This window comes from Myxine glutinosa, chromosome 1 (assembly GCF_964187855.1).
Source record: "Myxine glutinosa chromosome 1, kmMyxGlut1.1, whole genome shotgun sequence".
NCBI lineage: Eukaryota > Metazoa > Chordata > Myxini > Myxiniformes > Myxinidae > Myxine > Myxine glutinosa.
Window position 1 is genome coordinate 331,669,310 of NC_136261.1, and position 15,442 is coordinate 331,684,751.

A 15,442-nucleotide genomic window follows, 5' to 3' on the forward strand; every position below is an offset into this window, starting at 1 on the left:
TCTCAAAAAGGTGTGGATGGATTTGGACGAAAACGAAACTTGTTGGACCGGTTGTGTGTGTGACGAGTAGGAATTGATTCAATTTTGGTGAAGATCCAGATCCGGATCTCGCTAGTATAATTTTTTAAGTGATTCTTCACCATTGAGTGATCTGGCCAAAAACGAGGGGTAGATCAGGGTATGAAAGACTGGACCTATGGTGATTCCTGTGATTGAATTTGATTAAATGTGATTCTGTATTGTGTTTTTTCTGGTCGACCCTGGGATACAAAACGTAAACTGTTCATCAGGTGGAGGTCCGCTCGCTACTGAGTGGCGTTCTTGTTATTTTATGTATTTGCTGGTTTACGGAGCTGCAGAACGATTTATAAAAGAAATACAGGGATAGATTACAAAGGAAGTCGATTAAAGTGATTAATAGGGGAGGAATGGTGGGTTGATGGGCAAGTTTAATACTCCAGAATGTTTAATCTGCTTTAACACCACACGAGACTTCATCACAAGGCAGATTTATATTAATTTTATATATTTATTTAAATTGTGATGTGTTTATTTTCGGCTGCCGCCCACCTACCTTTATATTTTCTCAAAGGCCAGGGACCTAACCCCTTATTCCCATCGGAAGTTGGGTCTAACTAGCAGGGTTTTGAATATTGCGATATTATCCTCCCCCCCCCCCCCCCCCCCCCAGTCACCCCACCCCCCTGATATTTAAGGGTTTACTGCGAATAGGATATATATATATGTATATATAAACATATATAAACATACATACATACATATGTGTAATGCGAGCTTTAAAATCTTGTAAACGCATTACCTGATTATACCAGCGATGATTTCGCTCACCTAGACATTGTCTTGTGTTGTTTTTGCTCAGGTATCCTCTTGGGAACCATGACACTTGAATTTGGTGGGAAAGTGATGATTGAATGTGAGAAAACAGGTTACAAAGCTGAGGTTGAGTTCAAACTGAAGGTAAAAATATAGATTGTAGTTGACCATAATTTAACCTCTGTGATTGCATTATTCCTTCCTTCGTCACCATCTGTATACATCTCTGCTTATGCTTGATTTTCGAGCAGCTTTATTAATGGTGATGAAAGATTCTGCTTACAACCTTTCCGATCAAATGACCATAGATAACTTTGAATTGTACCGATTACTTTATGTGCAGAAAGTACACGGCTCATAATATAGAGTTTTAAGGAAAAGCAATTATGATCATTTCATTCAGTGTATTTTCAGATGTCAAATTTTTGAGTGGATGAATGATTTATCTTGGATAAATACTTGGTGACACGGTGATTAGATTTCTTTCCACAAAATGGAGAAAGTTGCTGTTCTCCACCTTTTCCCTTTATTAGGGGTGAGGTCTGATGGCACCAAGATCCTGCCCTGCTTTGACCATGATCCTCCTCCACTTCCCTCTGTCCTCAGCCAACTCTGTCCACTCTCCAACCACCTCCACCTTCCTGATCTCTCTTCACACAATTCCCCCATCTCAACGGTGGTCTAGCTCTTTTCCTCATACCTTGTTCCCTCAACCTACCCGCTCTCTTTGCCATTCTCTCTTCCCCCATGTGCACAAAATGTCCAGCCCATCTTAGCCGGCATTTCACCAAACTCCCCATAAAGCTCATCTGCACACTAATCTCCTCCATCAGTTCATCCATTCTCCTTCAACCCACCCTCTTCACTCCCACAATCCTCTTGACCCAGTCTTTCTGGTTGTTGTCTCTCTGTTAGTGCCACCGTCTCCAGACTGTAACGGTAGGCAGGCGGTACGTACACCATCAGAACCTTCCCTTTCAATCTCCTTGAAATCTTTTTGTCTGTCATTACTCCCTACACCCACCCCACCTCCACACATTCGCAACCACCTGAATCCTCCTCCGTCTCTGATTTACCATCCCCGGTCACTGTTCCACCTAGATACTCAAACCTATTTCCGTGTCTGATCTCCTGCCCTTCTAACCTGATAGTCATTTATTTTCTCTGCTGCCAAACCCACATCACCTCGGTCTTCTCCATGCTCATTTTCATCCCATGATTCTCAATTGCCTCCTTCCACTACTCCAGTACTTCCTGCATTTCCCTCCCACTCTCCACCACAACAACCAGATCGTCCGCACACAATATCCTCCCCTGAATATCTTTCATGTTTACCCTCCTCCTTACCAGCTCCATCACCATGATAAACAGGAGTGGGCTGAGAGCTCTTCCCTGCCTCAAACCGATGCTAACATTGAACTCCTCGGACATTCCAGGACCAACCAAAACTGTTCCACTCATTCCCTTGTACATCCCTTCCACCAACCTAACTTCTGCCTCCGGCACTCTCATCCATCTCAGTGTCGTCATCACTATCTCTCTCGGGACAGTGTTGTTGGCCTTCTCCAGATCCACAAATCCCAAAGCCACTTCACCTTGCACCTCCATTCTCTTCTCCACCATCATGACATGACGAAGGAGTGTAATGACCCTGTACTTCCCCGGATCTTGAACACCCCCCTTCCCATTCTATATAGGCACAATTAACCCTATTCTCCACTACTCCGGAATTGAACCATCTATCATACATACATTCAACAACCTCTTCGTACAGCTGACTCCGACTTCTCCCACTACAATTGGCATCTCTGTACACACCTTATCAATGCCTGGCACCCATCCCTTTTTCATCCACTTCAATGCCGTCCGTACTTCATCTTCGGTGACCTACACCAACTCCACTTTCCCCTCCACATAACTTGGTAGCTCCAGCTCGTCGTTGCTGCCTTCCCGGATCAAGAGCTGTTCGAAATATCCTTCCCATACCTTTAATACTGTGCTCCTCTTTTCCATTAGCCTCCCACCACCATCCTTATTCACCGCTGCTCCTCCCACACCACCCAATCTGTCATGTCCTTACTATCCTCGTTCCTGTCACTAGCCGATTTATAGATCATCTTCCTCTGACCATTTTCTTCCAACACGTTGTACACCTCATCTTCCATGTCATTCCTCGCCTTATCCAGAGCTTTTATTGCTGCTTTCTTCTTCTGCCTGTACAGGTGCAGCAAGCCCACGTCCTGCCTGGTCTTCCTCTGTCATTGATCTTAATCCTCTTCCAAACATCCTTCTTTTCACCAACTGCCTTCGCTACTTCCTCCGTCCACCATACCTGGTTTCTATCCCAAGACGATGCACCCCTTCCTGACATCCTTACACACAACAATTCTGCAATTCCCATAAATTCCTCTCCGTACTTCTACTCCTTCTCCAAACCTTCTGCTTCTTCGCTAAGTTGCTCATACCTGTCCCTCACCCTCTCCTTGTAGTCTACGGTGACACTTCCCCTACCTAATAACCTTTCGACTTCTGCTCTTAACTTATCCTTTTTTTCATCCAGACCACAGACTTGTGCTGGGTCATAACATGCTCTCCTGCCACTGCCTTCCAATCCTTGAACCTCCACAGCTGTTGCTTCCTTACCGCCACAAAATCCAGTTCTGTTCTGTGTGGTCCACTCCTTTAGGTAATCTTGCGGCTTTCCCGCTTTTGAAAGAATGAGCCCATCTATGACCATTCCATTCCTCACCACAAGCTCCAGCAGCCCTTTACCCTCTCTATTCCTTGTTCCCCAACCAAATTTACCAACACAATCCTCTTCACCCCGCTCTGCTACTCCGATATGTGCGTTAAAGCCCCCTGCAATGCACAGCATCACATCCAGCTCAACCATTCCCATCATCTTCACCAGTGCGTACCTGAATTCCTGCTTCTCTGTCCCAGTCCTTCCCATTTGTGGCCCATATACTGACATCGAACACATCATTTGCCTCTATATCACCACCCATGCCATAACTATCCGGCCCTCCCACCTTTCCACTCTGACCACCTGCTTGCTGATCTCTTCCGATACTATTATTTGTGCGCCATTACTCCTTCCATCCCGACCCACGTGCAACAGCTTGTATCCTCCAACCAACCTCCTCGTCCTGATCTCCTTTCCATCTGGTCTTCTGCACACACAACACTTCCAACCTCCTTCTCTGCATCATCATCACCCCCTCGACCCCCCCCCCCCCCTTTGATCCCACATTCAAACTACCTATCCAAACCTCACTTCTGAACCGCTGCCTGCCTGGCAGAGCTAGTACCATCATCAGGGGGTTAGGTGGCGGGTGGGGGAGGGGAATTACCCCCTGAAGCTTTGGATCCCCACTCATCCCTTATTTACCAACCGATTGCTCTAAAACCTGATACAGCCCTTCTACTTGTGATAGTCCGCATGATCGCTTGGTCTTACATTTTTCGATTTCGGATCGCGAGGGTCCCCAAAATCAGCAGAGGTCTGAACTACAACTTCAAGAGATGACCGTCTGCCCACTCGGGGCTATTTATTGGGGAGGGTAACCCAGTTGTTATCAGCCCTATTGGCGAGGGTAACAAGATGTCTGTTTCTGATAGAATATACAGGGGGGTGGGGAGGTGGTAGTAATTGTTAGAGGGCAGGAGGAGCAAGACCATAAGGTAGATGTTAAAAGACAGAAAGGAACACTAACTTGTCTTCAGTGAGTGAGGAGCACACTCTGATACTCAAGCTCCTTTCGGAGATGATTGAGGAGGGCTCGAAACTCAATAGCTTCAATGGGTACAAAATGGGAAGCAGCAGCACTTACCCAAATGGGGAAGCCATATACCATGACACTTCAGATGAAATATTTCTTCATGATTATTAGCTGAAGAGGGAATTGGTCAAATGAGCATATCTGAGGAGGCCACGTTGGAGATAACATCTGTCTTGGAGAATTTGCCTCAAATCATAAAATTCAGGAGCTTCAGAGCCTTTCCATTACCTGTTCCATGTGGATAACTTCTGATTCTGATGTACCATACTCTGTTATAGAATGTCAGTGCTGCTGAAGCAGTTTCTTGGCAAGGGTTGTACTGGGTGGTTTGCCATTACCTTCTCAGCAGTTGTTAGGGCAGGAATTTGGAAGTTGGCCATGGTGCCAGCGATAGCTTGTCGACTCTTCACAAAGGACACCGTGGGTTGGTAGTTAACTTGTTCCTTATTTTCTCTATATCAACAGAGTCTAAAGTTGAGATTGTCAGTTTTGGCACACTTCTTATGAACTGCGGTAACAATGACAGTTTAACATTATGTTAACAGGCAGCACAGTGTAAAATACTTTGAAAAGAGCAGACAAAGATAAGTAGACAGCAGAAGAACAAGTATTGAGGATTAAATGCTGATGCCATTGGGCCCATTTGCAAGTGGAGAAGGTGACTAAACCTAATTTCAGACAAACAAGGTGGAGTGAAGTTTGGCAATAATGTTTTTCCACTTTGGTGGGAGGAAATCTCAGATGCCTGAGGGAGTTTGCTGTGAGGGGCATGGAGGTTAGGATTGGTACAGGAATAGAGTAATCGTCATCATTTCATATGTAGCCAGTGGCTGCTGGTTGCATCGTTTCTGGGAGTGTAGCTGTGCCGCTGATACACAAATGCAGGTTATGGCAGGAATTTGGAATTTGTCCAGGGTACCGGCGATAGGTTTGAGACTATTCGTGAAGGACACTGTGGGATCTTTAACGTCCACCAACTAATGTAGCCAGATGGGACGTCCAGATGAATGTCCATCAAAGGGACTGCGTACACATTGATGAATCACCCTGCCCGTGAAACACTGGGATGACAGTTTATAGCTGGCCAAGATGCAAATCCAGTCGAGACAGATGAGAGGTGTGCGTATGTCTAGGCCATCCTGCCAGCCTCCGGAAGAGAGAGAATGATTTGGAACCATCATCCACAAAGTAAAGTGAAGTCACTCAGAATGTGAAGTGCAGTGTCAGAGTGACTCCGTTCTTCAATAATGAACGAACAGATGTATCATAAATGGATTTTACCAACCACCAGCACGTTTTGTGGATATTGAGAGACCTGCGACTTGGGATCACATTAGCATCATCATCATTTTGTTTGCAGCATAGTTGCTGGTCGCACGATTGTGTTGCTGATGCAGTGCCCACTGTTGGTTATGGCAAGAACCTGGAATTTGGCCAGGGTGCCGGCGATAGCTCGCCTACGCTTCACAAAGGACACCATGGGATCTTTAACATTCATGCCCCATGCCGGCATACGTGATGCCAAGTTTAACGTCCATCTGAGGGATGGCACAAAGATTGATGAATCGCACTGCCTGTGAAACACCGGGATGACAATTTATAGCTGGACCGGGATTTGAACCCAAGCTGGACAGTTTAGAGACGAGTGTTGTACTTCTAGTCTAGGCCATCCTGCCAGCCCGACATTAGCATAATCTGCATTATCTAAACAAGGATAACACTGACCGTGTGCTTTTCAGAGAGACTGCAGATTCCCAGTGGTGGGGTTTGATTTCTTGGAGAAAAAGGCAAACTGCTTTCTGGAATTTGCCTCCACAAATAAATAATTTGCCATGCAGTCGTGGCCAAAAATATTGGCACCCTTGCACTTTTTTCAAATAACTCAATTTTCTCAAAAATAAGTTGAAAAATGACAAAAGTATTTGGTTTCCACAATTCCTTATTTCACTGTTAATATTACAGAACCTTTGTTTTTTATTCAGAACTTAATATATATCCTTTTAAATCAGAATCAGAAAATAAATGACTGACAAAATTATTGACACCCGAGACAATATTTGGTAGCACGGCCTTTGGACAAAATAACTGCAGTCAAGCCCTTCCTCGAGCCATGAATGAGCTTCCTTCACCTCTCTACTGGAAGTTTGGCCCACTCTTCTTGTACAAACTGGTCCAGTTCTCCCAGAATTGAAGGGTGTCTTCTCCCAACTGCTGTTTTCCGATCTCCCCACAGGTGTTCAATGGGATTTAGTTCTGGAATCATTGCTGGCCACTTCAGAACAGTCCAGCTTTTTATTTTGAAACATTCCGGGGTGCTTTTTGAAGTGTGTTTGGGGTCATTGTCCTGCTGCAAGACCCATGACCTTCGACGGAGACCCAGCTTTCTGACACTGGGTTGAACATTGTGCTCCAAAATGCCTTGGTAATCTCCTGATTTAATGATGCCATGCACACATTCAAGGCACCCAGGAGGCGGCACAGCAACCCCAAAACATCACTGAACCTCCTCAATGTTTGACTGTAGGGAAGGTGTTCTTTTCTTTAAAGGCTTCATTTTGTTTTCTGTAAACATGGAGATGATGTGCTTTACCAAAAAGCTCTAATTTGGTCTCATCTGTCCACAGGACATTCTCCCAGAAGGATTTTGGATTGTTCAGGTGTGTTTTGGCAAACTCCAGTTGGGCTTTCTTATGTCTCGCTCTCTCAGCAGTGGGGACCTGCTGGGTTTCCTACCAAAGAACCCCCTTTCATTGAGTTGACGACGGATGGTGCGAGTTGAAAATGTCATACCTTGTATCTGAAGGTCAGCTTGAATCTGTTTGGCAGTTGATCGAGGTGCTTTCTACACCATTCAAACAATCCTTCAGTGCAATCTTCGATCAAGTTTTCTCTTGTGGCCACGTCCACGGAGGTTGGCTACAGTGCCATGGTCCTTAAACTTCCTGATAACATTCCATATGGTGGATACAGGAACATCAAGGTCTCTGGAGATGGACTTGTAGCCTTGAGACTGTACTTGCTTGGCTGCAATCTTGTGTCTGACCTCCTCAGACAATTCTCTGGTTTTCTCTCTTTTATCCATGCTCATTGCGGTACACACAGTGACACAAAACAGCAGAATGACTCCTTTTCTCTATTCAAACTGGTTGAATGAGTGATTTTTATATTGCAGACACCTCAAACTCACCGCAGGTGACTTCAATTCCAAAGTAAAGGTGAATCGCCTGCTTGACATTTAATTATTTCTAACAACTTTTAAAAGGTGCCAATAATATTGTCTGGGGTATTTTAGGATTTATGTGTGGAATAAGCTAAGATTTCGTAATTTTTTCATCTTTTTTTGTTTTGTTCCACTGCAAACCAAAGAAATACATATGTGGACACCAAAAGATTTTTAAATTTCAACAATCTTTTGGAAGAAATGGGTATTATTTGAAAAAAGTGCAAAGGTGCCAATATTTTTGGCCACGACTATCACCGTTGTGATGTTCATTAGGATCTCTTGAGGTATAAATGTATCAACTCGTGTCCGAGAATGTTGAGAAGCATGTCCAGTCCCTGTCTATATCCATAGAGGAGCCGAAGAGAGAATGGACAAATGGAAGAGATAGTGGAATAACAGGTCAGACCAACCTGGCCCATTAAATTGCCAGACATGGCATAACCTTGACACTATCCTTAAAAAAGCCAGATAAATAATACTCTCAAGGAGTCTTGATTTGAGGAGTTCAGGGCACATAAGAAGAACAGGAAATGGGAGAGGGTAGAAGTTGAACATCAAGTCGAGCGGACAATAGGAGCCAATAGCAAATGTGGGTTGGAAATCCAACATGTGTGGTTTGATGTGAAGCGTCAAGGACCTGACTACAATACCATGGCTGTTGAAGTCATCAGATTAGTTATACATGGAACATTTTCATCAAAAGTTTCAACATTATTTGTTTTTGCCATTGGATAATTTGTTAAATACGTAACTTTCCTTTTATCCTCTCTCACCTTCCTTAGCCTTTCTTAGGAAGCTCTGACACTCTGAACATGATCACAGGGAAGATCAAATTGGGCAAGCAAACACTGTGCACACTGGAGGGGCATTGGGTGAGTTTCACTGTATTTCTATTTCCTCGTGGGAATTTCAACTCGACTTAGCTCCTCTTTTATGCATACAGGTTGTTTTGTTGGTTTATTTTTTTTCCCAAGGGGATTGATTGGTGATTGGAAAGTTTGTAGCAAAATATATTCCACAACTTACATTCTGAAGCTTTGTGCTGTGTTCTGAAGGTTTTTGGAGGGGATAGAACACAAATCTTGTGCACACATGCAGACAAATACATGATACAATATGAGAGGGGCACTCGGTAGAGTCATGCTGAACAGTTTACGTTTTGTATGCCACTGATAGGCCAGGTCTGGATCTGGACCTGAACCAAAATCTGTTTGACTTGTTCTCGGCTTGTTTTGTCGTAACTCATCTCCAACTTTTTGAAATATGCTATATATCATTTTTGGTCACATCTATCAATGGTTAAGAATCACTTGAAAATTTAAAAATGTCTCGTATCTATATCCGGATCATCACCAAAATCTCATCGATTCGTCCTTGTTGCACACCCAACTCATCCACCAGGCTTTGTCAGAGCTCATCCACAACTTTTTGAAATATGCTATATATCGGTTTTTGCCTCATTTCTCGTTGGTGAAAAATAACTGAAATATTTAAAATTCTCCTATCTGAATCCGGATTCTTCACCAAAATCGAATCAATTAATCCATAACTTTTAAAGAATTTTTTCTTCCTGATGGAAGTCAATCGAGGTTTATTGTCCCCCGTCGCACCGCGGAGCGAAAGGGGGACTATGGTTTTCCCCTCCGTCCGTGTGTCCGTCCGTGCGTGCGTGCATGCGTAAGCGAAGGACCGCATTCGAATTTGGTGTGCGGGTGCAACCCACGTCAAAATCCAAGATGGCCGCCGCCATGTATGTCTGATGCCATGTATGTCTGATGTCATGTATGTCTGAACGTTGTGAGCGGAATATCTTGAAAAATAAGCGAAGTACCAACTTCTAATCTGGTGTGTGGGTGTATCTAGGCATAAGGAAGAACCCTGTTGAAAATTGGGTCGCCACGTCAAAATCCAAGATGGCCACCACCATATATATGTCTGAACCTTGTGAGCGAAATATCTTGAAAAATAAACGAACTACTAACTTCTAATCTGGTGTGTGGGTGTATCTACGCATAAGGAAGAACGCTATTGAAAATTGGGTCGCCACGTCAAAATCCAAGATGGCCACCGCCATGTATGTCTGAACCTTGTGAGCGGAATATCTTGAAAAATAAGCGAAGTACCAACTTCTAATCTGGTGTGTGGGTGATTCTAGGCATAAGAATGAATGAATGAATGATCGTTTTTAAGGCAATTTTCCCTGCTAGAGCAGGGGTTAGCCTTGCGGGCCCCATGACAATCATGGTTCCCTGTTTGAGGCAATGTTTTTATGGCCGGATGCCCTTCCTGGCGCCAACCCATAGTCGCCTCTTACGATGTGCAGGGATACGGTGTACCTATTCTAAATCGGGGTACACACCGGGATCATTCATCCCAGCAAGCTGGTACTCAATTTGCCGACCTCGGAAGGATGACAGGCTGAGTCAACCCCCCTGGCGTTAATTCAGCGATCGATCGAGATTCGAACCCAGGATCCCAAGCCGGCACCCAAACCGCTAAGCCAACACCAGGCTATATCTAGGCAAAAGGAAGAACGCTATTGAAAATTGGGTCGCCACGTCAAAATCCAAGATGGCCGCCTCCATGTATGTCTGAACCTTGTGAGCGAAATATCATATCATAGCATGTTTTCTGCGTCTTCCACTTTGTCAACTCACATCACTTCCCCGACGGGGGACCTAGGCGTAACGCTTGTTCTCTAAATGATTAATGGCAAGCAAGGAAGCAGCATGTACCGTTTTAATTATGCGGTATGACTCCGCCATGGTCGCATTTGAACCACTGACCTCCCACAGCGAACGTTCAAACCATTATGCCACCTTGTCTGGTGATCGGTATCAGTATGGAGTATTTTTAGTGTCAAAATATTTGTATTTTTTATTTTTGGAAACTTTAATTTGCATAACCTTCCTTCTACACTTCCATTAGAGTTTTGGAAGCAACTATATACGGAATATTTTGGAGAACTAATTATTAACTCTGAAAGCAGCAAAATACATCAATCTCAGGTTTGACATACGATTTGTGTCAGTTTACCGTATTTTTATGCAAATAATCTGATCCCTCGTATACTCCGCACCTGCGGAAAAATGTGCTCAAGGAAAATTTCAGACACATTACCTGCACACGAGTATACCCCGCAGGTGAAATTTTTGGAACCAATTTAACGAATAGGCTGCGGGTTATTTGCGTGAAAATATTGTAAGTGATAATTTGAGATGAGAACGAGTTCACATACGCTGTTTGTAGTTGCACTTTCTACTTCTGGGTTATTTAAAACAAACAGCTAATAATTATGGTTCCCGGAGGGAAGCATTAAGTGTTTAGTCTTTATCCGTGGTGTCTTGCTTTAGTAGAATAATTTTTCCATTATTTCATATTTATTTATTTAATTTTTCAATTTTCAGTTATTTCATTTTTTTCAATCTTCAATTATTTCATTTCCAATAGTTTAATTTTTACCAAATTACAATTATTTAATTTTCAATTTTTTCCTCAATTTTATATTGCTTAATTTTTCATTTATTTATTTATTTCCATATTTGATTTTTCAGTTATTTGATTTTTTAAATGTTTTGGATTACTGTATTTAATTTTCTTTTAATTTTCAAATATTATTATTTTCTATTCTAAATTGTTTAATTCCATTACTAAGGCTGACAATTTTCTGTGATCTGCATTTATATTGTAACATATTCAAGTCATCAGCATCAACAACAACAACATGCATTTTAAGGCCATTTTCCCTGCTATAGCGGGGGTTAGCCTTGCGGTCCCCATGACAATCTTCTCCATTTCGCCCTATTTTCTGCATCTCTCCTTGTTAACCCCCTTGCCCGCATTTCTTCTTCCACCATCTTTAGCCAAGTCTTTCTCGGACTTCCCCGTCCTCTATTTCCTTCTACATTCATTTCCATCACTCTTCCCAACCAGTCACTTTCATCCTTCCTCAACACATGACCAAACCATCTCAACCTGTTCCTCTTCACAGCATCAATCACAGGCTCTATTCCCATCATCTTTCGCAATTCATCATTTGTCTTCCTCTCTCTCAACGATACTCCGCACATCCACCGAACCATTCGCATTTCCACCCTTTCCAGCCTTCGTTGCTGCTCTACGTTCATTACCCATTTCTCGCTCCCATAAATCATAACACTTCTCACACATGCAGCATACACCTTTCCCTTCAGCTTCAACGACACTCCCCATCTCATCAGCACGCCACTCAGTTCCCGAAACTTCTTCCATGCACATCTCACTCTTGCAACCGTTTCCGAGTCTGATCCACCTTCTCCATTCAGCATGTCTCCGAGGTAGCAAAATGTTTTCACACCTTCCAGCTTCATGCCGTCTCCAAGATCCAACTCATTTCCTCCATCTGCAGCTCCCTCTGTGCACACCTTACATTTGAATGTAGCTGCCACACTGGTTAATGACCCTCTCAGACCACTACATTTTTTATGAACCCACTCAGCGCACATTGTACATTGAATGGAGTTCACTCCGACACCCTTCCTGCACACAGCACATGGCCACTTCCCAGTTCTTTCCACCTCACCACATGCTTTACCACTTGCCATCACCTTCGTCTTTCCTATATTCACCTTCAGACCTTTTGTCTCCATACACTCCTTCCACTTGTTCATCTTTTCCTTCAGTCCATCCATACTTTCCGCAATCAACACCAGATCATCTGCATACAACAACTCCCACGGTAAACCCTCCTTTACGCTCTGAGCCAGCACCTCCATCACAGCTACAAATAGTAGTGGACTTAGTACCGACCACTGATACACTCCCACCTTCACCTCAAACTCACCACTGTTCCCGTCCTTCGTCATTACAGCTGTGCGCGCTCTTTTGTACATTGCCATCACCACTCCGATCAACCATTCCTCTACTCCTAACTTCCTCAATGCCCATGTCAATACTTCGCGTGGAACCCTATCGAATGCTTTCTCCAGATCAACAAACCCAAGAAACAACTTCTTCCTCTTCTCCATGTACTACTCCTGCAACTGCCTCACAATAAAGAGCGCGTCTGTCTTTCCTCTTCCTGGCATAAATCCAAACTGCATTTCGTCGATCTTCACCTTCTTCCTTATCCTCCTCTCCAACACCCTTTCCAATACCTTCATTGCATGCTCCAATAACTTTATCGCTCGGTACGAGCCACACTCCAGAGGGTCGCCTTTCCCCTTGTATAGAGGGACGAGGGTACTCAGTTCCCAATCCACTGGAATTCGGCCTTCTTTCACCACCAGATTACAGATCTCTGTCATTCTTTTCACACCCCAACTTCCTGCTGCCTTCAACATATCTCCCACAACTCCCGTCGGCCCTCCCACTTTTCTACTCTTCATTGCTTTTATCGCTTCCTCAAATTCCTTCTCAGTTATCTTCTCTGCCGGTCCTAAAACTGGGTTACTCTCTTTGTTGCCATCCCATTCATTCTCTGCATTCAACAGCATTTCCATATATCTTTTCCATCTTCCTTTAATTCCATCTGGGTCCACAACGATTTGTCCCACTTCATCCTTCAAGCAACTCACCCCCATCACATCACACCTCTCTTTCGCTATCTGCTTTGCAATCCTGAATACCGGTCTCTGACCCTCTTCCGAATCCAAGCTTTCTCCGAACATTTTCCTACATGCCTCCTGCGCCTTTGCTACCTCTTTCTTTGCAGCCTTTTGGCTGCCTTATAACTTTCATGCTCTGCTTTTTCTGCTCCCGTACCCTTCGCCGTCTGCCACTCCTTGAACTTCTTCCTCTTCTCATCAATCCTCTTTCCAACTTCCTCATCCCACCACCATGTTCCGAGTGCCTCGGTGGTCCTTTTGTCCATCCACATACCTCACCAACAGCTCCCAACAGACTATTTTTCATTGACATCCAACCACGTTCAAGCTCAACCACATCATCCTCTACCCTACTCAGCCTCTCTTTTAATGCCTCCCTTACTGTCACCTCTTTCAACCGTCACACCTTCATTCTCGGTTGGTACTTCACCCACCGAGCTCTCCTCGCACCTTTCACCATTATGTCGCAGACAACCAAGTGGTGCTGTCAAACAGCCTCCTCCCCCGGGATCACCTTTGTGTCCCGGAGGGGCCCCCTATCTCGCCTACGCACCATCAGGTAGTCAACGGTTGTCGTCGACCCACCTGACGTGTATGTAACAAGCTTATTATCCTCTTTCTGGAACTGAGTATTACAAATCAACAAATCAGCTCCATCAGCAAACTCCAAAATCCTTTCACCTTCTCCATTTCTCACACCATATCCATAACCCCCATGAACTCCCTCAAAACTGTCCATACTCCTTCCCACATGTCCATTTAAGTCTCCTCCTACCACAACAACTTCCTCATCTTTCACGTTTTCCATCAGCTTCTCTATCGCACACCAGAACTTGTCCTTCTCTTCATCGCTCCGACCAACCTGCGGAGCATATCCCGAGATGACGTTCACCAAGAGCTTTCCAATCATCATTTTCACCATCATCAACCTATCACTCACTCTAGTCACACTCACCACACTGTCTACAAACTCCTCAGAAAACAGGACACCAACACCATTCACGCCCTCCGGGCACCCTTGCCACACAAACTTGTATTTCTGTCCCTGCCTACCCTTCACCATTCTCACACCACTTCCCTTCCATCTCGTCTCTTGCACACAACATATGTCCACTCTTCTTCTGATCAATACTTCCACCACTTCTCCTGATCTCTCTGCCATTGTCCCTACATTCCATGTCCGAAACCTCAGAAACCGATCTCCACTTCGGGCTGTACCCTGCCCATATGTAGTTGTAATTGTCATGGTTCTCCCCTTGAGGCAATGTTTTCATGGCCGGATGCCCTTCCTGACGCCAACCCTTTTAGTCGCCTCTTACGACACGCAGGGATACGGTGTACCTATTCTAACCAGGGTACACACCGGGAACATATCGCATCAGCATCAGCATCAAACATATCGTATTCTCTGATTCTTCCAAACAATCTGAGCCTGAACTTTGTAATCAAGAATTGTTTTTGGGAGTGCTTTTTACTCGTCGTTATCACTTATTTTCCAATGTTGTTCTCTTCATCCCTGCAAGCTGCAACTTTGTACAGATGGTGTTGCCAAATGGCTTTGAGCTTTCTATTCAATTTTTGATTCGATTATGTTTAGAACAAGAGATTGATATTATTTCCATAACATTTTAAAATAATCAACTGACACTTGTACAATATATAGTCCTGGAATGTGTACTGTTCAACACCGGCTGTTTCTTGTGTCCAGGACCAGGAGGTGTTCATCCAGGAGAATGGAAGTACAGCTTCTGAGCCTTTTTGGACCCCAACTGTTGAGATTAGGAATCAAAGGCTTCAGCGCTGCATAGTGCCTCAAAATGAACAATTTCCATTTGAATCAGAACGGTGAGCAAAACGTTTATTGGTTTTTAAAAACATATTGCGGAAACTTCATCTTCTATAGAAAATAATTTTAATTAATTATTATTAAAAATTAAATTAAATATATAATAATTAAGTATTAAATGATTAAATTAAATATTTAAAAAATAATTCCTTTGGAAAATTATAATTTTACA

The 15,442-nt window shown here is 43.8% G+C and overlaps 1 protein-coding gene across 11 annotated transcripts in view; it reads left to right on the forward strand.

The window, feature by feature from the left end:
• Positions 1–15,442, forward strand: part of LOC137412121 (oxysterol-binding protein-related protein 8) — a 199,543-nt gene that overhangs the window by 158,465 nt on the left and 25,636 nt on the right. For 9 of the 11 annotated variants that reach the window (XR_013621788.1, XM_078769773.1, XM_078769779.1 and 6 more), the window contains 3 exons: positions 881–978; positions 8,622–8,711; positions 15,133–15,269. Coding sequence is in view for 10 of the 11 variants with exons in the window: in XM_078769773.1 (XP_078625899.1) it covers positions 881–978; positions 8,622–8,711; positions 15,133–15,269 (325 nt within the window). In the remaining variant the exon portion in view is untranslated. The remainder of the gene's footprint in view (positions 1–880; positions 979–8,621; positions 8,712–15,132; positions 15,270–15,442) is intronic. The other 2 variants (XM_078769775.1, XM_078769774.1) reach the window with 1 other exon arrangement.